The 26,891-nt window shown below is 41.5% G+C and overlaps 1 protein-coding gene across 7 annotated transcripts in view; it reads right to left on the reverse strand.

Annotated features, from left to right (window-relative positions):
- Positions 1-14,538: 14,538 nt before the first annotated feature.
- Positions 14,539-26,891, reverse strand: part of TMEM68 (transmembrane protein 68) — a 34,618-nt gene continuing 22,265 nt past the window's right edge. For all 7 annotated transcript variants that reach the window (XM_089678455.1, XM_089678451.1, XM_089678450.1 and 4 more), the window contains 2 exons: positions 21,413-21,552; positions 14,539-18,647 (listed from right to left, as the gene is read on the reverse strand). In XM_089678455.1, coding sequence (XP_089534581.1) covers positions 18,543-18,647; positions 21,413-21,552 — 245 coding nt within the window. In that variant the 3' untranslated portion in view covers positions 14,539-18,542. The remainder of the gene's footprint in view (positions 18,648-21,412; positions 21,553-26,891) is intronic.

Raw genomic sequence — 26,891 nt, forward strand, 5'->3', positions numbered from 1 at the left:
CAGGGGCGGACTGACAACTCATGGGGCCCCTGGGCAATAAGGGATCATGGGGCCCCTGTGTCCTTGCCAAAACTCAAAAAAGCCTATGAAAAAGGTACCAGGGGTGTCTCATAGGGCCCCTACTGACCCCGGGCCCTCTGGCAGTGCCCGAGTTTCCAAATGGTCAGTCCGCCCCTGGGCCTCCTTAAGCTCATCTGAATACTGACATCCAGTTCAATCCTGGAGTTAGAGACCTTACTTAAGTCAATACATGCAGGAAGTGCCTGTCTGTGGATTGTCATGATATTATTGACCCAAATGCCATTGATGCACCATAGATCTTCAGCACTGAACACTGATAGGCTAAGGGCTTTTCTATGGATTGGAGTGTATGAAGTAATCAGTAACAGGAGCCTCCATGAGTAGGTATGGACTTAGCCAAGATATCTCTCTGATTATGGGTCTCCAGTTTGTCCCTCTTGAAGGCAACAGGAATACTGGAGTCAAGAATTTACAGCAAAGAAACAGGCCAAAAGGTCGGGGGCAGGCAGCACAACTATGGTACCACTAGACAAGCCAAAACTCACAGGGAAAGGTAGATTAAGAAACAGGCAGCAAGCAAGAAATAAGGACAATTATGGCAGCTGGTTTGCAGGCCCTGACTCCCTCATAATCAAGTAATATACAGTACATGAAGAAATGGCATGCAGCAAAATATGAGAAGTGAAACAGAGAAGCTAAAAGGTTACAGCAGGCAGTGGAGAATTAGGAGGAAGATATACAGAAACAGAGTGTGACTACCAATTCATAATTAGAAGGAACTTGGCAGCAGGCAGGCCAGCTTAAGAAAGCTAGAAATCTCAACACTTTTTGGCTTACTTACTGTATCTTTGGACATGCTTTTTAAAAAAAAATACTGCACACATCAGATATGTCCATATACAAAGCTAGATAAAGTTTATAATGTACAACCTCTACCTAAAACTCGAATATCAGTTTTGGGTAAAGTTAAAAATTAGTGTTGACAGGGGTAGGCAACCTTTGAGAGGTGGAAATCTACCTGAACAACATGACAGAGATCAAGGATCATTGGGTTTAGACTTCCTTTAAAAAAAAAAAAAAAAAAGAAAAAAGAATTTCACTAGCAAGACCTAATTAAATAGTAAGGAAATTAGATGTGTTCTGAGTAGTAGCAGTACACTAAATGCACAAAAAACACATGTCATGCTTGCAGTGGTATTTTTTGTTAAGTGCATCCCAAATGCGGTAAGTAGGTGAACGTTTTTTCGCACAGAAATGAACACTGCTAAAAAAAATGTGCAAAGCTCAAAAAGGTGCATGAGCTACTTTGACATGTTTGTTGCTCATAGGGCAGCCCACTAAATGGAAGTGCATATGCATGACACCTGACATTGCTTCATGGTGTGAATGGGGCCTGAAAATAAGATTTTGGTCCACTGCCACTGTGCAAATCTCAAAAATATTGACACTTTGTTCCCCCACTGGCATCAATGGACAGGACAGGCTGCTGGAGTCAGGAAATGCAAAAGCATATTTTGTGAACAAGCAAAGACCAGGTTGGGAGGTTTTGGGCGAGTCATATCACAGGCAAACGACCTACATACAAAATAGGGAATTCCTCAGCATTCAGCTTGACTGCCAAGTCACATTCTAGCTGAATAAATTTGCATATAACTGGAACATCATGCAATAACACATAGAGAATCCAAACCTATGCAAAACAGATTAAAATCTCATATGTGTGCCTAAAGTGCTTCTGCCTGAGGCCAGTCTGGTGTAATGAGGATCACCGGAATGCCTTCTGTAAAAATCCTGTGAAGCAGAGAAAAAAGAAGTTTCAGGGAAGAAAGGCATAGGTAAGAATGTACTGATTTCAAGGTGCCACCTGAGCATCCAATGATTTCAGCAGGGCATACCTGTACCCTGTATCTGAATACAAACCTGTCCAGTCTGTTGTTAAACCTGGTGGCTAGGAGGGTCACATCTGGCATCTCCACCTGTGAAAGGTCCTGGAACACCTCCAGGTATAGGAACCACTCTCCTGGGTCCAGGCACTGCGGGCTGAGGAAATCTGCCTGCCTATTTGCTATGCCTAGAATGTACATGGCTGACAATACTAGGACATACAGTTAATGCCCAGAGCGGAATCTTCTCTAGCTCTCTTGCTGCAGAGAGACTTGAGACTGATCCTCCTTGATGGTTGATGTATGCCACCTCCATGACCCTCCAACAAGTTGGTATAATTTTGGAGAGAAAGCTAAATTCCTCCAAAGACCAAGTCCACTGCACCAACAAAATGCCCAGGACTCCTCCACAGCCTGACAGGCTAGCATCCATCATCTTTAAAAATATGAGAAGAAAGGATTTCCCTTGACTCTGGATTTCTTGAGACACCGCGGAAGGGATAAACTGATTCTTGGTGTCAATTGAAACTGCTCGTCCAGAGACACGATTGATTTGTCCCAGAATTTTGTGTTTCAGATATCTGGAGTGAAATTGGGCAAATGGAACTGCATCAAAGAAGGTTATCATCAGTGTAACAATCATGCACACAGGGAGAGGTGCGGTTCTCCATTTTGCTCCAAACTTCTGCATTTTGGTATTTCTCTTAAACTCCTATGCAACCACCTGAGGGGGGAGGTGTAACAATCGTGCACACCAGAGCCAGACACAATCCTTCATGTTATTCCTTATTCCATGTTATTCCATGTTAAGAATCCTTCATGTTATTCCCTCATTTCCCCCCTCCCTCATGAATGCAATCAGTGTATGATGCTGAGCCCCCTGCCTAACAATCCTCTGCCCAAATAAGGTAATTGGCTTGTCTGTTGTAAGAAGATACCAATTGATTTTTGTAGAAATAGGCTGTTATGTTTTGGGTGTGAGAGAGAGAACGAGAGATCTGCCCTGCGTTTAACATCACTGCAGTCTCCTGCCATGAAAACAATGAAACTTGCAGTCGAGACAAAGAAAATCATCCTGGAGCTCATAAGACTTTAAACTGCTTAACCCAAGGTGTTTGGGCAAGTACTTATCTACATAAACTTCTTTCTGTTACCTTTTTGCTGTGCTGTGGTTCTCTGTATATTTATATATATATATATATATATATATATATATATATATATATATATATATATATATATATATATATATATTGGTTACATCTTTTTCTTGTAAATATTTTTATTGCACCCTTTTGACCTTTTAGTAATAAATCCTACTTTCTAAAAGTGTTGAACTGTTTCTATAGCTCTGTAATGTAACTTACGAATCCCTGCCACTGAAGAGCGGTACTATGAGTGTTTAACCCTACTGTATACCGACGATTAACCAATCATCCTAGTGTATTGCTGAGTTTCCTATTTCTCTGTACAAAAAGGAGGTGGTGGCAGTGTGAAGGGTTAATTGCGTAATTAACCTGACCCAGTAACAAACGCTCCCAGGCTGCAGGTACGTCGATTGTGGTCCAATTAGCTGGAAAATCAGCGTGCAGGATGCAGCTGGGCGTGGTATTGTTACGCACGTGACATCGCGGTGTTAGATTGGTTAGTCCTTTGGTCACGAGTTTTGTGAGAAGGTCAGGGGTCTGACGCAGCGCCCGTCACAATCAGTCCTAGGACGCTCATGCAGAAACAGAGAGTCAGAAAGCGTCTTCAATGACAAGTGCAACCCTGAGAAAAGACAATCCCAAGGTTCTCCTGGGGATGGAACACTAGCCTAGGACATGTCCAGGACTAGATCCAGATACTGCGATGAGTCGGTTACAGCAATGAATTTTAAATGTTCAGGATCCATCCAAACTGTTATAATATTTGGACAATCAGAGGCACGTTGTCCAACAGAGCCCTTACCACCTGTTCCCTCAACAGAGGGTTGTTTAAGTGTCCCACAGTAGGGATACCTCAAAAATGCAACTGAGCTAACATTGGAGCAAGCACCTTGGTGAACACCAAAGGTGAGGAGGAGAGACCTAAGGGCAGGCCCATGAACTGGTACTGGAGTCCATGGCAAAGTGTAGAAATTGCTGGTGTGCTGCAAAAATGGGCACATAGAAAGCATCCTTGACATCCAGAGAAGCCAGAAAGTATTCCTTGCTGGAGGAAGGTGATGACAGATCTGGTGGATTCCATCTGGAACTGGGCCTGAATGAAAACATTCAAATCAAAAATGGGGAGAATGCTACATTTTGGTTTGGGAACAGTGAACAAGTTGGTGTAAAACCCCTGGAAAAATTCTGCCTCAGGAAATGGGTCAATAACACCTTTAAACCAAGAAGGCCAGATGGAGATCTGCTAATCTGTGCAAAAACACGGGAAAGTTGAATGTGAGAAAGCAAGGAGGAGGCAGGGAACACAACCTCCTACACCCAAGCATCTGAAATACAAGATGTACAAGATTTCACAAAAGTCTCTGGAAAGTGGGGGTGCACCTTCATGCAGAGCAAGACCTGGCTGAGGATTTGGCAGATTTGGAATGCCAGACTTTTTTGGGTTGACGGGGAGCCAAGATTGGAAGGCCCTGTCACTGAAGTCAAGAGAGTGGAGAAATGAAAGGGCTGCTTCTTGACAGGCTGCCAGGGAGATGTCTCTTCTGCCTTAGACTTCCTTTTGCTGAGGAAGATGCGTGTTCTTTCCCCCAGTATTGTTGATGATATTTAGCAATATATCCTTATGCATATATCCCAACAGGAGGCACATGAGAGAGATAAGACAGAGGCTGACAGCAAACAGTTAAACCTGAAATGTAATGCCTCAGCCACCTGCTCCACATTTTCAGCAAATAAGAGATCAGCTGCAGTGGTGGTTAGATCCTTTTTAAGAAATTATGACCAGTCAGACATGGCTTGATAAAGTAAAGTCACAGCCAAAAGAAAATAAAAAATCTGTAGAAAGGCCTTCCAACTGCTTATCGATTGAGTCCTTAAACCATATCTAAACCCCAAAACAAAAAAATGAATATATTGCAGCTTACCCACCCATAAAATGCGTGACTGTATTCATTTTCTGTTCTTAGTGTTTTTCTTTATTTTGACTGGTGAACCGTCCAGTATCACACCTTCTATCCTAAGATGGTTCCAATATCTATGGAGGAGCAATTAAGACAACAAAGCAGCACTGTCTGCAGAGGGTAGTGTTGGAACTAGTAGATTGGATTTTACATAAGTGACTAATAAATTAGAGCCAAACTCCAGTTAACACTTTTTAAGCACTAACAGAAAAATGTTTTGTCCTGTTTGGATAGAGGTTTAACTAAATGAATAAAAATGAACCATTGTAAGCACCCCTGTCAATGTTAAATGGTTTGTCTCAACCCTCTGACTGCCACTTTTGCTTCACAGCTTGGTCTGTTAAAGGAAGTTGAAAAGTAAAAACTTACAAGATGAACAAGGAAAAAACTGTTACATGGGGAGATTCAGAAAAACAGATTGCTTTGTTAATGTTAGTGAATAATATATGTCATTAATGCTCACATCATTATTTTGCCTTTGGTACTTTTATAAAGATGGGCACATTCTTTCCCGGTATGGTATTTGCCTTAATAAGGTGGAAAACAGGGAGGGGGAGAGAGAGCACCACTGTCTACGCATAGTACTGATAAAAAAAAAATCAATAAAAAAAACTGGATGATAAGTATTGCACTCACATACACATGGATAAAACACAACATATTAATATGTTCAGTGGAGCCATCAATGGATGGCAACTTCTGAATAATACTCAGATGGATATAAAATGATACCAGTAAGTTCCTAGGAGGAGCAAACAACTCATTAGGGAGTTTCCAATCTCCATAGAAAAACAGTTAGAAAAGCAGGTGCAAATCTTTCAAAAATAGATCTCTGTGAATCTTGTATGTGTACAGAATAGTATGTTAATTTTGTTGATCTGTGGGGTTAGGGGAATCTGAAACATCGCAAATCTATACATCTGGCAGTATGAAGTAATTTACCTTTTATTTTATTTCATGTACTGTACAGTTTGATAGTACTATAGCATTACATGTACAACAAACTGCATACTGCCTCTGATAGCAGAAGTTTACCCATATTTTACATTTTAGTCTGGGTAGGCTGTGAATTGGTTAGGAGTTTTGCTAGAGTTTTTATTACTGTTTGGGTTCTTTCACACAAATGTTCTGATCAGGTCCACCTGTCCGTTTTTCAAGCAGACCTGAATCTCCACTCTCCTCTATGGAGAGGTGGGTATAAATGGGCATGTGTCTGTATACACCCACTGACATCCAATCGGATGGGGATCCATTCCCCTTCCATCCAGTGGATCGGATAGCAGTCAGGTGTAAACAGACATGTGATCCGTTTACATCTGACCGCCCATAGAGGAGAAACGGCTGTGTCCATGTCCGCTCTGCATAAGCAGAGAGATCCCCTGCTGAGCAAGTGGATTGCAGCCAGAGTCCGCCCTGAGTGAAAGGGACCTTAAAGATGATATTTCCTCCCACTTCCTGTTCTGGTGATTAGGCTACCTGGAATACAAAGTGATGGAAGATGAACCCTGAGAGCAATCAAAACATATTATTGAGAGAGTGGGGAAAGAATAGGACCTCCAATAGGTTTTATTAAACTTTGTGTTGGGAAGCACTATCATTAGGAAAGAGAGATCACCTCAATGGGAACCCCACAAAAATAAAGCCTTGGCAAGATTTCAAAACCTTCCCTAACTTGAATCACAACTGCGAAACAAGAGAAATTAAACGTTAAACTATATTAAAAAGTGCTAAGTACATGTACACCCACTGTTTGAATGATACTGGTAAGCTCAGGCACACACCACATTTAGCAGGCCTTCTGACAGCCACACCCTGATCTGACTGACAATAATATAATACACCTACTCAGGAGCCTGTGCCTGTACTTCTACTAAATTATAGCTAAATAAATGGGAAGGGATCCTATGTAAATTGACTGTAGAATGTTTCCCAAAAGCTGTTGTATCTGTATAAACGCCAGCAATTAACTTATCTTATTTGCCCCCTTTTGGTCTGTTAAATTTACCCCTGAAAATCCAAGTTAGACTTATTGGTAACTTATTTTCTAGTAGTGTTTTAGGACAGCACATGAGAGAATGCAGCACCTCCTCCGCTCACAGGAAGCACACACCCACATAGACTTCAAATTGAAGGCCTCTCCCCACAGTCCTCAGTTGTCGAAGAGTACCTCCGGCCCATCTGAAAAACATAAGCACAACAGCATAAACAATATCCGGGCAGGCAATTATTGCTGTCCTGAAAGACTACTAGAAAAACAGGTTATAGGTAAGTCATGCTTGGGTTTTCTCCAAACGTCTTTCAGGACAGCACATGAGAGGATAAATGAGAACTTACCCTCTTAGACCAGGGCCACAGCTTGCAAGACCTTTCTATCAAAGGCCTGCTCTCCTGCTGACAACAAATCCAGCCTGTAATGGTGTAAAAAGGTGGACATGCTTGACCACGTCACTGCCTTACAAATTTGTACAGGGGTGGCACTGGCCTTCTCTGCCCATGAGGCTGCTAGAGCTCTTGTGGAGTAAGCATGAATGCCCATCAGTGGAACAAGATCAGGAAATTCATAAGCGGATTTGATTGCCATTCTTGGCCATATGGCAATAGATGCTTTTCTGGCTTTTTGTCCCTTTTTTAGTCCCCGCAAATTAAATGAAAAAATATTCAGAACTCCTGAAACCCTTAGTTACTGCTAAATAACATAAAACGATTCTTCTAACATCTAACAAATGAAAATTTCCTTCCTTCTCCCGAGGGGTTTGGACAAAAGGTTGGCAAAAAAATGTCTTGGGAATGGTGATAAACCGACACTACCTTTGGGATGAAGGCTGGATCAGTTTTCAATACAATCCTATCTTCATAGATCATTAGAAAGGGTAATGATCTGATAACGCCTGTAGATCACGAATTCTGCGTGCAGAGGTGACCGCAATTAATAGAACTGTCTTCAGTGTGATATACTTCAGGGTCGCAGAATCCAATGGCTCAAAGGGAGGCTTATTTAGAGCTCGTAAGACTAGTGAAAGATCCCATTTAGGGAAGGCTGTTGTGTTAACAGACAAAAGACCCCTAAAGCTGCAACCTGGACTTTTAGCGTGCTGATTGCTAACTCCTTGTCAGCCCCTTGTTGAAGAAACTCCAGGACTGAGGTGATGTCTTCCAAGGACCTTAAATTGGTTAGGCACCAGGAGTTATATATGTTCCAAACATTTCTGTAAATAGCTCTCGTGACCCCCTTACGACTTGCTAGGAGAGTGTCTACTAAACATTTTGAGAAGCCCTTCTTTTCTAGCAGTTGCTTTTCAGAAAGCAGGCTTTGAAGAACAGATTTTTCACTTTCGGATGACAGAAAGGACCCTGTAGTAGCAGGTCCTTCCTGAGTGAAAACATCTGGTATGGTCTGATTGATAACTGGAGGAGAGTTGCAAACCTTAACCTTTTCGGCCAGAAAGGAGCCACGAAAAGGACCTGTGCTTTTTCTGTTTGAACCTTCTTCAGAGCCTGAGGAATTAATTGGAAGGGAGAAAAAGCATAGCACAGCTTGAAGTTCCACCTTTGAGCGAGGGCATCTATCCCTACTGCTCCATCTACTTTGTTTAGGGAAAGATCTGACCAGTTTAAGTATTCTGTCAATTTGCAAACAGATCTATTTGCAGCTGACCCCATTCTTAAACTAAGCTGAGGAGAACGTCTTGATTTAGGCACCATTTGCTCTTCTTCAGCTGGTGTCTGCTTAGGAAGTTAGCTACCATGTTCAGGAATCCTTTTGAGTTGGACTTCTGACAAAGATGCCAAACTGATTTCTGCCGAAGACAAAACTTCTTCCGCTAGACTTTGAATACTTTGGCCTCTTGTGCTGCCTTGCCTGTTTACAGACTACCGCTGTGTTGTTGTCTGTGCAGACCTGCACATGCCGACCCTGGAGCTCCTGAGAGAAAACCAAGAGAGCCGAAGCAATTGCCTTTAATACTCTACAGTTTGAGGAGTTTGACCTTTGCGGCCTCGCCACAGCCCCTGTATGAGTTGACCCCCCAGGTGTGCTCCCCAGCCCCAGGAGCTGGCATCCATGGTGAGGTTCCTTTCTGCTGGAAAGGACCTGGTTAGAACTTTTGAAAAAACTTCCTTCCTCTTCCACGAACAGAGAGATCTCTTCACCCTGGAAGGAACCCTCACCTTTTTGTCCAGCGTGGCCAAGTCTCTGTTCCAAACTCTCAAGATGAATAGCTGAAGGGGCCTGAAATGTATTCTTGCCCACTTGACCGCAGGAATGGAGGCTGTTAACAGGCCAAGAGCAGACATCAGAAACCTGATTGAAACCTGGTGGTTGCCCTGAAGAAGATTCAAAGCTGCCTGTATTTCATGCATCTTTTCTTCTGGCAAAATAATTTTCTGTTCTGCCAAACAGATACAGAACCCCAGAAACAAAACTTTCTTGGATGGGGTCAGGTGGGATTTTTGTACATTGATGATCCAGCCCAGACTTTCCAGATGGCTACCTGAAGGTCCTTCCTCAACTGCTCTTGTGAGCTTGCAAAGAATGTCTAGATATAGGATTACCATCACACCTCAGTGCGCTGAATTGCAGGTGTTGAACCTTGTACCCGGACATCAAGGCCAGCCTCAAAAATCTTTGGGAGTGTTCTCTGATTGGGATGTGCAGATAGGCGTCCCTTAGATCTAATGATGCCATGTAGGTTTTTGACTGAAGAGATCAAGCCCATTCGGCACAGCTTTGTTCAAAGGTTTTAAGTTGAGGATTAACTGGAGTTTTCCTGACAGTTTTCCCACCAAAAATATATGAGAATAAAACCCCATCTGTTCCTCTTCTGACGGGACTGGAAGTACTACTCTTTGAAACATCAGATCCTGAACCAGATTCTTCATAGCAAAAGCTTTTACTGGATTTTTCGGAATATCCATGACAAAATCCCTTGTTGGGGGAACGTCTGCAAACTTTATTTCGTAACCCCTGCTGACCAGATTTCAGATATACAGGATTGCCATTATCTTCTCCCATTGTGGAAGGAATGCCTGTACTCTTCCTCCCAATGGAGGAAGTGGTTCATTGGGATTTTTTGGGCTGTGCAGGAGTACAGAAAAGGACTCTCCCTTTTTCTCTTCCTTTCTGTGATGGCCAGACCTTTTCTTTCCTTGCGGTTTATCTCTTGCAAGCTTCTCTGGGGACGAAAAATGTTTTTGAACTTCTTTTTTCTTTTTCACAGGAAAGTACTTTTTCTTGTCTGCTGTGCAATCCAAAATTGACTATAAGTCTGGCCCAAAAAAGGAGATCTCCTGAAAAAGGGATTTTGCACAGCTTGACTTTTGATGTGGAGTACTCGTGCCATGTCTTTAACCATAAGGCCCTTCTCACGGAGTTAGATAAGGCAGCTGAGTGAGCTGTCATGCGTATGGATTCTGCGGATACATCCGCTATATACCCTACAGTTCTTGAGATTGTAGGGAAGGAATCTAGAATCTCTTCCTTTGGGGTCCCTGCACTGGTGTGCGCCTTAAGCTGGTTTCGCCAATGCTTGAGATTTCTTGCTACGCATGTGACTGCCATAGCTGGCTTCAAAGTCTCCATTGTGGAATGCCATGCTCTCTTCAGCAGCAGATCCATTCTTTTGTCCATTGCCTCTTTCAGGCTCCCCATGTCTTCAAAAGCTAGGTTTGTGCTTTTTGAGACTTGGGAAAAAAAAGTGTCAAAAACGTCACTTTGTTCCATACTGACGCAGTCTTCTTCAAACAGAAACCGTCTCTTGTGAGATCTAGACTGGTGTGAATGTACAATATATGTAAAGCACTGTGTAAATTGACAGCACTGTATAAGTACCTGTAATAATAATAATAATATTAATAATCTAGAAAAAAAACGGTTTCCTTTCCGGATCCTGCCGTTCCTTTTTTATCATGTCTGAGATGGCCGAATGCAGAGGAAAACATCTACCTTTTTGTTCACTATGGCCCAGATACATTTTATCATGGAGAGAGAGATCTCTTTCCTCCTCTTCCATGCCTAAGGTCAGTGTTTCTCAATTCCAGTCCTCATGGACCCCCAACAGGTCATGTTTTCAGGATTTCCATTATTTTGCACAGGTGATTTGATCAGTTTCACTGCCTTAGTAATTACCACAGCTGTTTCATCTGAGGGAAATCCTGAAAACATGACCTGTTGGGGGTCCATGAGGACTGGAGTTGAGAAACACTGCCTAAGGTGATGTGAATCGTGAGATACTCCACATCCTCCAGCGACAGCTGATACTTAGATGCTGAGGAATCCTCTGCCTCATCCTCATCATCCTCTAGATGTCCCTCTGACCATGGAGGAGAGGCAGCAACCTGTGCAGAAGCTATCCCTGACCCTGAAAAAGAAAAACAGAGACCTCTCTCAGGCAGCACCTGAGAGAACGCAGTCCTCCCAGTTCCTGTGTGTTCCTACTTGTTCGGAGGAAACACAATAACTGAGGACTGTGGTGAGAGGCTCTAATTTGAAGTCTATGTGGGTATGTGTTTCCTGCGAGAGGAAGAGGAGCTGCGTTCTCTCATGTGCTGGTCTGAAAGACGTTTTGAGAGAATTTAGTTTTGTTTGATAAGTGAAAAATACCTGTTGAAACCAGAAGCCAGAAATCCAGTGTTACCTTTGTGTCATCTTACGTAGTGTTAGCAGGCCGTTCACCACTGTGAACTACAGAACATCTCCCTGTGTTATGGAGGTGAGGAGATGGGGGTGTTCTGTAGTCCTAACACCCATAACAACTCAAGCCAAAACTGTTTTTTTTCCTGGAACTTTGAACATAGTGAGGAGACGGTTAGAATTCTAGGCTTTTATTACGCTGTGTCCTTGTTGGGGAATTTCCTCTCAAAGGAAATCAAAACAATACAAATCTCAGTGTTTCCTAACCTTATTAATGTTATAACATTTTCTTTAACTCAAGTTGAGCTTTGAAGTAGAACTCCAGTCATAAATATCACAATAAAAATGGCTTTAAATGATAATATAACAAAACCAGCTTTCACTGCTAAATGAGATTCTGCCACAAGATATCCTTAATCTGAAGATCTGAATCATTCAACCCACTTTCTCTAAGCCCAGGTTGTCCCAGACCTCCTCAGCCTGTGACTGGACAGTGAAAGGTGAAGCAGCTCAGTGATGAGATCCTCTCTCGCTCTGTCACTCTGCTTTCTCTTCCTATTAGTATACTTCTTGGCAGCACTTGAAGTGGTTGGCTACCTGTAATGCTTCTTCCTCTTACACTTCAGCCCTGCTGTACAGAGACTGAAAGAGGCTGAAGCCTCATGCACACTGGATGTTCTAAAAACACCAGTAGTGTTAGCTGTAGAATGCATGAATTATTTTTTTAGCGTTTTAGCAAAACTATACTCCCACAAAAGCTTGAGGCTCAAAACTGCTCATAGTCACCGGATAGCCACTTTTTGCAGCATTTTTCAGCGTTAGAATGTTTTTCCAGCTGAAAAATTCCTCTTCAAATGCAGTAGTTCTGGGTTTTTCCAGCCTGAAAACCCCTTCCAAAAAATGCTGAAAAAAGCCTATGTGTGCATGGACATATAGGATAACATACGGATGAGTTTACTGGCTGTAGAAAAAAAAACGCCTGATGCCCAAAACAGCAGCTGTAAAAATGCCCAGTGCGCATGAGGCCTAATACCAGATAAAATTCAGATACTTACATTGCTTGCATTTTTAAACAGATGTAGTAATATATTAATCATTACAGAGCTGCACTAATTTGTGCTAATATACAAGCCTAGAGTTCAGCTGAAAACAAGTATATTTTATTTTTTTTTTTTGTATGTTTTTGTTTAAAACTTGTTTATTTCATTTAGTTTTGTATATCCACGACTGAAAAAAGTTTTGGCTAGAGTACAGAAGGGTTAAAATCCTTGCTCTCTCATATATACATTATATATATATATATATATACACACACACATATATATGTATATATATATATATATATATATATATATATATATATATATATATATATATATATATATATATAAAAAAACACACACACACACACACATATATATATACACACACACACACACACACACACACACACACACACACACACATATATACACACACACACACACACACACATACACACACATCTATATATACACACACACACACACATATATACATACAGTTGTGTTCAAAATAATAGCAGTCAGACATCATTAACCTGATCAATCACTGTTTTTGGTAGAAATATTTCTACATGGTAAATAATTTACTAGCAGATGTAGTAGAGTAATAGAAATCCAACAGACCCAACAGTCATGACATGCATGCTGCTGATTCTGTGTAATTGAATCACTAATTGAAAGGGGCATGTTCAAAATAATAGCAGTGTGGAGTTCTATTAGAGAGGTCATTCATTCTTTGAAAAACAGGTGGCAATTATTGCCTTTATTTAAGGAAGGAAGGCAGCAAATGTTGTACATGCTGGTTACAGTGCATTTCTCTCTGAAATTCTGAGGAAAATGGGTCGTTCCAGACATTGTTCAGAAGAACAGCGTACCTTGATTAGAAAGTTGATTGGAGAGGGGAAAACATATAAAAGACATGCAGAAAATGATAGGCTGCTCAGCTAAAATGATCACAAATGCTTTAAAATGGCAACCAAAACCTGAAAGACATGGAAGAATGCGAAAAACTACCATTTGAATGGATAGAACAATAGCCAAAATGGCAAGGACTCAGCCAACAATCAGCTTCAGGAAGATCAAAGAAGGTCTAAAGTTACCTGTGAGTACTGTTACAATGAGAAGACGCCTATGTGAAGCCAAGCTATCTGCAAGAAGCCCCCGCAAAGTCCCACTGTTGAAAAAAAGACATGTGCTGAAGAGGTTACAATCTGCCAAAGAGCACATTGACTGGCCTAAAGAGAAATGGCGCAACATTTTGTGGACTGACGAAAGTAAGATTGTTCTTTTTGGGTCTAGTGGCCGGAGACAGTTTGTCAGACGACCCCCAAACACTGAATTCAAGCCACAGTACACTGTGAAGACAATGAAGCATGGTTGCACAAGCATCATGATATGGGGATGTTTCTCATACTACGGTGTTGGGCCTATTTATCGCATACCAGGGATCATGGATCAGTTTGAATACATCAGAATACTTGAAGAGGTCATGCTGCCTTATGCTGAAGAGGAAATGCCCTTGAAATGGGTGTTCCAACAAGACGACCCCAAACACACCAGTAAACGTGAAACATCTTGGTTCCAGACCAACAAGATTGACGTTATGGAGTGGCCAGTCCAATCCCCAGATCTTAATCCAATAGAAAACTTGTGGAGTGACATCAAAAATGCAGTTTCTGAGGCAAAACCAAGAAATAGAGAAGAACTGTGGAATGTAGTCCAATCATCCTGGGCTGGAATACCTGTTCACAGGTGCCAGACGTTGGTTGACTCCATGCAACACAGATGTACAGCAGTTCTCAGAAACAGTGCTTATACAACAAATATTAATGAAGTGATTCAAAGGAAAGCAAAATCTTCAATCATTTTTCAGTTTATATAGTGAATGTTTGAGTTTGTAAAGAAGAATACAAAAACACTGATATTTTTTTTGAACAGTCTAATATTCACTTTTCTTCAATTTTTTTTAGAGGAGCAACACAAATCTGATATATTTTTCTTCATGTTTTGATTTGGAATAGCATGTGTAGTGTTCCAAATGCATTTGTGTGTATGGAAATAAAAGCTATTAGAAGAATTTTGAGCTTTCTTCACAGTATGAAACACTGCACCACCGTGACAGGATAAGATAGAGGATACCATTTAGTACACTGAGCATGAACTGTCATAACAAAACCATTTAAACCAAGTTTGGCATCCTGTCGTTTATGCAGCAGTAGTTACTATATTGTTTTGTGATCCTGTGTCTACCTGAATAGAAGACATGCAAGTATATATTCTTTCATGTCTGTGTACCATTGGGCAAATTTCACTTCTTTCCCCAGAGACACAACAGGAAATTAGACAGCTGTCCCCAGAACAGGTGTCTCCAAAGGAAGATTTTCCTTGCCTTTTGTTTTGGAGACAATTCTAAAATGTTGGAACCCCCCTCACTTTCTCAGTGACATAGGGTACCAGTAAAAATAAAGAGCGTAATCTCCCCAATGCGGACTCCAAAACTACATAAATAAAAACTGTCCTTCAGACTTTAGGGGACTGGACTTTTCTCAGTGGGAATAGAAAATGGCCTGGTGTCAGTAGATGCAACCAATGTTCCATCATTGGTGTCAGGGGGAGGAATAATGCTCCATTGTTGGTATCATTGGGAGGAATAGGGACCCATCACTGGTGTCTGTGGGAGAAAATATTCAAATCACTGGTGTCAGTTTGAGAAATAGTGCCTCCTATCAGTGGGACAAATCGTGCACCATTGTTGGTGGGAGGAGGACTGCCCATTGTTGGTGTCAGTGGGAGAAAGAGTGCCCCACTGTTGGTATCAGTAGGAGGTATAGTGACTTGTATCAGTGGGAGAAACAGTGCCCCAAGGGCCGGATAATGGCAAGGATAGTTCCTAGAGGAACACTTTAACCAAAAGACCTCATAACAGTTCATAGTGATCTGCAGAGTGCAAAATTAGGCTCAGTTCTGCATAGAAACCAATCAGCTTCCAGGTTTGTATTGGTAAAGCTTAAATGAACAGGCTGAGGTTTGAAGCGGATTGGTGTCTATGCAGAAGTGAGCCTGATTTTGCACTCTCCAGCTTTAGTAAATAAACCCCATACTGACATATTGCAGCCCTTTTCAAGACATTGTTAATAATAGAAAAAAAAAAAATCACAATTTATTTAAATCAATAATAGTTCTGCCACAAGCACATGGTGGTTCTATCCACTGTAGATTTTTTTTTTTTTTTTTTTTTTTAACAGACCATAAAAACCTAAACACACAAGGTTCAGCATATAAAAAAAAGCTACAATAACAGTCACAAATATAGAAGAACTCTTGACTACAGTTTCTACTTATTTAAAAATATAATAAAGATATCTTGTCAGTACAAACACCAACTGGTGGTACCTGTACATAGCTACACCAGCCTCCAAAACCTTACCGTTAATGCCAAATCCTGGATTTTTCTGCCCTTTCTCGGTGCTACCTAACAGTCATTTCTGTTGGCTCACTACTAAATTAGGCTGCCTCACCGACAATAGGAATGTTTAGGAGGCAGAAAGGGGTGGAAGGAAGGAAAATTGCATAATCTATGTGCTGCTTTAAAAGTGCCTGTTATCACTTGGGAGATAAAGTGGAACTCCAGCTCAAACTTTTTTACTTTAAAATGAAAAGATGATCAAAACTTCCCCTAAGTTTCTATTAATGCCTGTATTTAAGGCTGAGATCCAGTCAACTAGATAAATCCACAGCTGAAGTATTTACATTACTGCTGTTTATGCTGCTAAAGAATCTGTATTTCAGTCCATCCTGCCCTGAAATTTAAAACGACGTGCTGGACACCACATTTAGGCTAGTGACCTTTTCTCTACTGCATATAAGAAATCCAGCTAGGTTGTATTTCTGCCTGTAGCCCATAAGTAAAGAGAAAAGAGCAACTGCATACCAATTAACTCATTCTTCTCCTCTAACTGTCAGCATGTTCCTTGTCAATAACTTTGCGTGCAGCACACCCGATTGACTCTTAGAGCTGTAAGGGTGTACTTGGGCTCTTACTTAGGGTCAGTAAAAAAAAATAAAATGTCCCTTGCAATGGTGGTCAGTGGGAAGAATACCTGCTACCTGCCATGCAATGGTGGTCAAAATTATATCCTAACAGATATCTAAAAACATGATTGGTGTCATGCAGCTGGCTCTCCTAATCGTTGTTGGCCCTGGAACTATGGAGACACTATCTAATGGGAGGTCAGTCAGCCACAGCTCAAGGAACCCCTAGCAACCTCTTGAAGAACCCTAGATGAGAATGTCTGGTGTATAAGTTATTTATTGCTTTTCTGTTATAGCGTACGTGTATATTATGTATGTGGACAATTTTAGGCGTTAGTTGAACTTTGTCACGTTACAATAAATTTCATTAGCAAGCACACCTAAAATAGATGCCAATCAAAATGTGCAAACTCATTTATCTTCAAAACATGCTTACCCCTCCATTTCATTATGCGGTGTTTCAGACACCTTTAAAAGATGCAACCCACAGTTGCATTCCTGGGTTCGTACACGCACTGAACTGCACATCATGCGGTTCGATCCCTGTAGTTCAATACTTAGTGATGATCCAAAATGTATCACAATTCAATGCGATGGCTAAACACCACAACTGGATGAGCACATATGTGACGGGATTACAACATTTGTTTTCACCCCTCAATGTTGTGTCTGATCTAGTTTAATTATAGGACAATGCAAGTACACGGACTGCAACTTTTATGATCGGGCATTGCAGGAGGTGTGGCTGGCCTACAGACGGGAGTTTTGAGTGTTAAAATTTTCACCACAAGGATTTATCATCTTCTTGGGCAGGTTTAATTGTAAGCATGGACTAACCCTTCATTCCACAATAAGGGCTCATGTACACGGGACGTTTGGAAAACTCTTCTGAACGATGGAAACTGACTGCTGGAAAACGTAGGTTAAAAAGCGTTTGTTTAGCCACGTTTGCATACGTTTATGCGCGTTTGCATTTAGAAGGGTTTTTTTTAAGATAACCTTCAGAAGACCTTCCAAAATGCCCAGAATGCACTGAAAAAACTGTAAAAAATTAACTATTTCAGACATTTTGAGATAAGCAAAGAGAGGAGTATGTGTTAAGATGACCTGTCTTTTCTGGTTGTATTCACTATGGATCCCATCATGAGCATAATACGGCACGTTCTACTAATTTTTCCTTCACGCAAAACCTGGAGCTGACTGTGCTGGTGTACTGGGTCCGTTTGAATACATGGAAAACACTTTGCATGCATTTCTGATGATGAAATAAGGCTCTGGACAGCATCTGGATATGGAGCAGTTAAAAAACGCTTCTAAACACAAGCGCTTATAAACACAGTTAGCCACGTTTACAAGCATTTGGCGTTTGAAACGCTAATAAAATCTACTCCTGAACGCAAGTTTGGTGCGTTCAAAAAAACTACTGTAAACTCAACTGCCTGTAAACGACTATGTGTACATGGACACACAGGAAAACATTAGGGAGAATTCAGGGGCTGCTGGAAAAAAAAAAAACGCAGAAAAGCTCCTAAATGTGAGTTTATCAGGAGTAGTGTACATGAACCCTAAGCTGGACTGATTTTATTGTCTGTACATATGATACACATTTTCAACCTAGGAACAGAATACTGCAATGACTCAACTTCTAAGAAACCTGATAAAACATTTCAAGAAATCTTGAAGATAAGTATCATTCCATGTTTGCGTTACATAAAAAATGTTTTGTTTCAGTAATCACTAAAAATGTCCATAGAAAAAAAATATTAATCAAAGTAAAATCTATAAAAAGACATCACTGTGCTTCTGAAGGTCTAAGTACAAATTGCACTTTAATCTTCTTTCTTTCTGCTGTGAAACCTTTCCAGCAGGGCACGAAAAATATTTCCAGGGATTTTTTGGTGCTTGTCTATGAGTAACTGAAGGCCATATTTTGTCTGAAAGAAAGACAAAGGTTTACTAGTAAGCACAAATGCCATGTTTATTACACTGTATACAAAGAACACATATTGCCATATGGTTAAAGTAAATGTAAACCTTAAATGAATGACATTCAGTTAGCTAAAGTTCTAAATATCATAATCAACTTCTGGAGAAATCCGTTTATACCTTTTTCACCCTTTTTTCATCTCACTGCTACTGCTTTCCTGTTGCCTCTTTGCAGTCTATTCCTATCTGCAAACATGCACTGACTCCTTTGGCAGCTGAATGTCAATAACAGACCATGCCTGCGACATGAGCATTGGCAAGGCTGCTTATACAGTAGTCTCCAATGGAAACACATGTGACAAGCTGACATTGCATGAAATTAATGTGGACACAGTGACAGGATGTGGTCACCCTATAACAGGACCTTTATGGCAGGATCACCAAGTGCTATTCTAAGAAAAGCTGCAGATTTAAAGGGATTGGAAATTATTTTTGAAGTTAGCTTGTTGAAGGTTATATGAGATTTTTAGTAACTTAAATTTAGATCTACCTTAAAAGATAAGTTTACCTTTGGGAACATGTTACATATTCCACCTGTTTTAGGGTCATGTAACATGTTCCCAATGCTGCAGTCGCTGCCCAATCCCCCCACTCTCTGTGACAATAGTACGGGGAGAAGTTTCCCCTTTGGGTGGTCTATGTACATTGCAAAGGATTTTATCAAACTTTGTTTCAGATTCCTACCTTTTGTTATTCTGAAGAAATAACGGTTGTTTGTCTGTGTCCATCTAAAGAGTGAATCTGTATAGGAGTGGTTTTAGAATTATCAATCAGCTGCTGCACCTGCAGGGCTCCAATGAGGAAATTGGCAAGGTCTGCATCCCTTTAGATATAATTTCCTTTTGGGAGTATCTCATCAAAAATGACATTTTTGTTGCAGGGGATGCCAAAAATCTGACTTGTATCTTAGTGTAGACTTCAGAGAAAATCAGTGAGCCAATCACTCAAGTAGAAAATGACATTTTTAGAGAGCGTTCTCTACACTGTGTACAGAATGCCTCCAGGTAGCCATATTGCATTGCATTTTACAGAAAATTACAGTGCTGCAAGCTGAATAGGAAAGGTAATTTTTAAATAGAATTCAATTACAATATGACTTGAGTCGCAACTGTATATGCTAGATATTTTTTTATTTGCCAATTTATTTTTGCCCACGAAAATGGAGTTACTCTTTAAAGCTTATTTCCACTTTTGCAATCAAATTTGAGAAAACCCCACTATATACTGTATGTTTGTTATGTGTTCCCATTCACACAGCAAGCCTAAACTTTTTTTTTGCAGTATTTCGTACCTTTTAGATGTTTCTCTCAAGAAGGTGCCATGGTTGACTGCAAGGTTTTTGGAACAATGTTACAGTAAGCCTGTCCCAGGTTTACCCCCATTAACTTACAATGCAAGACACCCAACTGCTACACCCTTTAACCCTTTGTTGGGAGAGACAGTGTTCAAATCTAGCTGCAACTGATAATGAAGACCTATCTGCACAAAAGTGATGAGATTAGTTATAGAAAACACAAATGCCCAGCCCCTTCATAAACAAAGTAAACTACCTAGGATTTTTCCTTGTCAGAGTCCAGAATAGAGCATCTAAAAAAGGTGAGCTGCAAAATGTATTTTTTTTTTAATTTAAGTTATGCTACGTGAATGGAGGCATGTAGCAAATATAAAGTAGGTATTACAATTTGGCTGCAAAAATGGAAATGCACTTTAACCCATATAAACACTTTTGCTTTTATTAAAAAGGTACTGTATGTCCAACTAAAATTTTTTTTGTAGTTTACATACCATTCGCTACAGAACTCATGACACTTCTCAGGTGGAGATACGCCGTACATTTGTTTCTTTGCTATTTGCAAAATGATGCTGTCACCAGCCCCTGCTATACTCTCCAAAAGGAGTACAAGGAGAACACAACAAGACACAGTTCACATCCTAGATCAATCAAGTAAAATGTACTAAACAACAATTTAGCTGCAATAAAAGGGCAGGATTTCAAGAATGGCAGTGTCACCATAAGGGATACCTGGAATTGTTTAAAGTTGTGTGTGATAAAATGCACAGAAGTCCACCAAGACTTCAAGTGTAACTAAAGGAAAAAACTTTTTTTTTTTTTTTTTGTATAGAGTGGAGAGGATTAGAATACCCGTCAGGTTTCAATGCTGCCTGTGCCTCTGTTAGGGAGATCCACCCTCTCTAATTGTCCTGTTTACCATTATCACCAAACTTTGGGTTTTCCCCAGAACAGGAATAGTGAGGATATTTGAATACCGGTCACTAACCAATCAGCCCCTGTGACAGATACTTGTGCCAATGCTCATGATCACAGATGTGAAAAAAATGACGGCATGCAGCTTTGATGGTGCCCTTTTCATGTGTTGATGCACACTGCCAACATTCCTTATAAAACTAACAACGCTTATGAAAGACCTACTGTATATTCATGGTGTATACCTGGTAAAAGAACAATTGCTTCCTCTTGAATAAACTGGGTGAAGCTATAAATTATCTTCTACACACAGACAGCATGCCTCATGATGTTTTTTTTCAGCTTATTAAACCATTTGCACTGTACATTAAAACCAGATAAACATAAAATGCAATATAAAAGGCAGCAGATGTGTGGAAGGAAACTAAATAGCTTTAGATGGTGCAGCTTTGTAGAGGTATAATCTCCTGTGGAATGTCTTGTATAACAAGCTCAACAAATTCTTACCTTCTCAGCCAGTTCACTGGCTGTTATACTGGGATCATAGTTGATGGGATCACCAAGATAAGTGCGAAATTTCACTGGAAAACCACCATAAATAGGAACTAGTGGAACTTTAAATTTCTCATATATCCATCGAAAAATTGCTGGTAAAGAAGAAAATAAACCACATTAACGTCTGCAATAATGAAGAATCTACAGTATATTAAAGTATACAAGATTCTTGTGTATAATGGCTCAATTTAGGGGGCTAGGAGAACATTCAAGCCATTCTCCACTGAAAATAATGGATTAGCCTTGGTTTGGGGTAATATATATATGAATGGCAACATTTTTAGTAAAGAGTATCAAAAAAAAAAAAAAAAAAAAAAAAAAAAAAAAAAAAAACTTTATAAATTGCTGAAATCCTCCTTTACAACAGTCAGTTCCACCCTGGATGAACTATGGAAAGCATGGAGAAATTTCTAGCAGCTTTACGGCTAGTGCACACGAAGTTTCATGTAAAATTTAGATCAGTTCATGTTTTGCATTTATTCCTCCTTAGAAGTCACTGAGGTTGATTTAGCAAATGCAAATAGACTGTGCCATGTTCCCCAGAGCTTAGTAAATGTTGTAAAGGTTTTGCCAATTTCCATCATCCAATCATGTGCAAGCAAAATGCTTTTTTTTTTTTTTCTTTTTTTTTTATATTTTCCTTGCACTTGATTGCCTATTCTTTACAGAGTGAAGCTTTACCACTTTACATTTACCAATAAAAAATGAGTGCAAGTGCACGTCTATTTGCCTTTAGTAAATCATCCCCACTGTGAGTACATGATCCTGAATCAAATCACTACTCTGTTTTGTTGTATAAGAGCTTGTTTTAAAATCAGTAAAACTAACAAAATACATAAAACTCTGGGGGAGGGACTCGTGAGCAGCGCAGGGAATGGCCGCCTGACCTCCGCGCTCCTCAGCTGCGTCGGCAGAAGCCCCAGCCTAGATTCTGGCCGCATCCCTGCCGCTACCCTCGGGCTGCCCAGACGCTTTCTCGGACATGGAGAGCCTGCCTGACATCCCTGCAGACCTCCCACAGGCCTCCTTGCGGGCCGCAGACCACCCACAGGCCTCATTGCGGGCCGCAGACCACCCACAGGCCTCCTTGCGGGCCGCAGACCATCCACAGCCCTCCTCGAGGGCCGCAGACCTCCCACAGCCCCCCTTGCGTGATGAGGACCTCCTGGCCAGGTTTAAGACCATGCTGCAGCAGGAGCTTCACACCGCTACCTCCAGACTAGCGAATCATCTCACCAAGGAAATTCGTGAATTGGGCAGCCGCACTGATGTTCTTGAAGATAAGATGGACGCCGTGGCTACAGTGATCGAAAATGAACAGGACCTTTCAGATCTGAGAAGAGAGCTTGACGCGGTTCTCTTGCTCCTGGAAGATTCTGAGAATAAAGTCAAGTCGGGGTAATCTTCGCCTACATGGCCTGCCCGAAGCCATTGTTGACCTCAAGTCCACTGCTACCGCGCTTTTTCAAGAGTTGGATCCGGCGATACCGATAGACCATCTGGAGTTCGATCGTATTCATCGGGCCCTGGGTCCGAGGAGGTCTGAGGGTCCTCCCAGAGACATCATAATTAAATTCACCTATTAACGTACGAAAGAATCGCTCCTTCGCTCTGCGCGAGACAAGCAGGATCTTCGCTTTCAAGGCCATCTGTACCAGCTGTTCGCGGATCTGGCACCATCCACCATACAGAAACGCCGACAGATGAAACCCTTCAGGTCAGTCTTCTTGAACCTTCACTTCAAGTACCAATGGGGCTTTCCATTTAAGCTTACATTCACGTACCAAGGTCGGAGCCATGTTGTCCACAATCTGGAAGAGGCCAAGACGACCCTGGAGGTGCTACACCTTCTGCCCTCGCGGGATACCTCCGACAGCCCAGTGCGGCCCTCTGGTTCCCATCCTCCATCTCAGATGGGGCATATATGGGAGAACGTTGGTAGCCGTAAACGCTCCCTAGTACCCCTCCGTTGTCCGGATCTTCCCTCTCCGATCCAGGTTGAGTACGGTTGGATGGGTAAGATTTTTCACTTTTCAGATGGCTTGATCCACTGCCGTGACTCTCCGCATTTCTGATGGGGCGGAGACCTTGACTGGCCCTTGTTGGTCTATTTTGAGCTGAATTTTTAATTTTTTTTTTATCTGCTAATTTTTTTGTTATACTTGGATTTTGATTATGTGGATGCCGCCGGCTCCTTGGGGTTTTTTTTTTGGGTGTTATTGTACCTCTTTATGAATACTGGGGGCCTCCCTGGCTCATGGTCCAATGCCTTATATTGGTGCCAGCTTCCGATCGAACGGGGCCATGACCCGGGAATGCCTCATTTCTATTTTGTTGATATGTCAGTGTAACTGTTTCCATTTTCTTTATATATTATGGTGTCATATTATGTATTATTAAGGTAATGTACTTGACGTTGTCTTTTGGCCTGTTTTGTTCCCCCCCCCTTTTCTCTTCCTTTTCCCCCTTTCTTCCCCTCCCCATGAAGGTTCTTTTTGTATTATGTTGTTTATGACGCACCCATGTGCCCAGTGGTAGAGCCACCCCCTATGTGTGTCCTTACGGTTGGGACGCAATTTCCACTGATTGTGGTTTCGTTACACTACCTTAAAGTGTACGTTTTCTTCTTCTGTCTCTTGTTTCTTGCCTGTTTTTTTTTTCCTCTTTTCTCATGGATCCGGGGAAGCCCAGGGTAAGGTTGCATTTAGGATTGGGCCGTTATTCCTAGCGTACTTTGGCAGCTGAATTCCCTTGACTCAATATGGCTTTAAAACCTTTGAAGATTTTTTTCTCAAAATATCCATGGTTTTAATTCTCCGACCAAGCCTTCTAAAGTGTTCCATCATCTTAAGTACCAAGACGTGGACGTAGTCTGCCTGCAGGAGACAATGTTTTCTTAATCCTCGATGCCGTGCTACCTCTCCCACCATTATCCGACCTTTTTCTCTGCTTCGGCCCTTGAGAAGCATAGGGCCGTGGTGATTGCTTTTAGATGCAATCTGCTGTTTACTTGCAACCTGGAAATAGCTGATCCCACCGGTAGGTATTTGCTCCTCCGGTGTACCCTTTGGGACCAGGAGGTGACCCTGGTGGGTTATTACACGCCAAATAGATTTCAACACAAATTTTTTTCTCACTTGAAGGTGATTTCGCTCCACCAACATGGTATCCTCTTATTGCTGGGTGATTCGAATGTTGCTCTTAATTCCTGTCGATCGCCATTAACCAACGGGAGGGACCCCTAGCCACGACCTTTCTCAGGAATCTAAATTGCGTGCGACACTGCAAGCTTATGGTTTGGCTGATGTCTGGGAGGAAATGCATCCTACGTCGCGGGAATACACTTTTTATTAGGCCCCACACTTGAGCTTTTGTAGAATAGATCATGTTTTCATTTCCTTCCAACATTTATCTTTAATTCAAAAGATTGTCATCTCGACCTCACACTAGTCTGATCATGACCCATTGGTCTATTCACTGTGTCTTTCTGGTATTACTCAGCCTTCTTTTCTTTTTACTCAATGAATCCATGCTCACCACTCAGGCTTCTTGCTCCCAGGTTCTTTTGCACATTCAATCCTATTTTATGGACAATGTGGGTTCTGTATCCTCTGCTGTTTCTATGTGGGAGGCTCACAAAGCCACCATTAAGGGTCATTTTATTCAAATAGCCTCGTCCAGAAAACGGCCAGAGAGAAGAGGATGTTGGAATTGACCTCGAGATTGGCCGTGGTAGACGCTAATTGGAAAGCCTGCCCGACTACGGCCAAAAGGAAAGCTTGAGATGTGGTGGCTGCTGCACTTGATCTTCTCTCCACTACACGAGCTGAGAAGGCATTACGTTGGGCCGGACATATGTTTTATACAGTCAGGTCCATAAATATTGGGACATCAACACAATTCTAACATTTTTGGCTCTATACACCACCACAATGGATTTGAAATGAAACAAACAAGATGTGCTTTAACTGCAGACTGTCAGCTTTAATTTGAGGGTATTTACATCCAAATCAGGTGAACGGTGTAGGAATTCCAACAGTTTGCATATGTGCCTCCCACTTGTTAAGGGACCAAAAGTAATGGGACAATTGGCTTCTCGGCTGTTCCATGGCCAGGTGTGTGTTATTCCTTCATTATCCCAATTACAATGAGCAGATAAAAGGTCCAGAGTTCATTTCAAGTGTGCTATTTGCATTTGGAATCTGTTGCTGTCAGCTCTCTAGATGAGATCCAAAGAGCTGTCACCATCAGTGAAGCAAGCCATCATTAGGCTGAAAAAACAAAACAAACCCATTAGAGAGATAGCAAAAACATTAGGCGTGGCCAAAACAACTGTTTGGAAAATTCTTATAAAGAAGGAAAGCACCAGTGAGCTCAGCAACACCAAAAGACCCATTTTTTTTGCAATTGCGGTATTTGCGATTGCGCCACTAGGTCCTATCCCTTCGTCATACCTCTACATACCCTTACCGCAAAACGCACTTTGAACACGCTTGTCAGCATTCCCCAGGGTCCCCTGGTCTCATTTCTGTAATTTATGCCTCCCTTAACAGTAGATCTTCCTCACCACCCATCTTATGTCTCTCAATGGGAGCGAGATCTGGGTGTCTCGATTGCGGCGGAGGATTGGCGTAGGGCTTGGGGAATGGTGGCGAAATGTTCATTCAATACAGTCACTCTTGAGGCAGCCTACAAAGTTCTACTGTGGTGGTACTGGGTCCCGGCTCAGACTGCTCACTTTAATCCGACTGGCGGATATAGGTGTTTCCAGAACTGTGGTCTACACGGGGACGTCTTGCACATTTGGTGGTTGTGCCCACGATTGATAGGCTTCTGGTCTAGGGTTTTTGGTTTGCTACAAAACACCATTTCATATTATGGTCCGTAGAGATGCAAAGGTGGCCCTCCTGCATTGCCCAATTTTGGGTCTGTCTAGGTTTCAGCAGAAATTGGCATCCTACCTATTTATTTCAGCCAAACGTGCTATAGCTCAAGCTTGGAGAACCCCTTTGGTTGTCTTCCAGGGGGTGAGGAGCCGGATGAACGCTATGTTGTTCAATGAACAGATGTCTAGCGTTCTTCATAATTCGTATCCGAGATTCCTTAAGATTTGAGAACCTTGGATACGTTATTCCTTGCCATCCCTGCCTCTTACTAGTTATGGCCTCCTATAGTCGCTGCCTATGCTAGCCCTGGATCCGTAATTCCTTCTAGTTTCCCTTCTTTCATGTTTCCTTTCTGATTCCCTTTTGTTTTATTTTCTTTTTCTTTTCTCTTCTTTTTTTTATATTATGTTGGATTACTGCTGCTATTTGGTTCGGCTTTTTGCTGTCCCTTCTTGATGTCATTGGACATTTCGTTATTTGACTAATACAAGTCAGCAGGATGTCTGTTTATGTGTTATTGTTCTGCTCTGCCCCTGCGAGGGCGT

The sequence above is a fragment of the Staurois parvus genome, unplaced genomic scaffold (genome assembly GCF_062004578.1).
Source record: "Staurois parvus isolate SC_StPar_1 unplaced genomic scaffold, SC_StPar_1.0 ptg000205l, whole genome shotgun sequence".
Lineage (NCBI taxonomy): Eukaryota > Metazoa > Chordata > Amphibia > Anura > Ranidae > Staurois > Staurois parvus.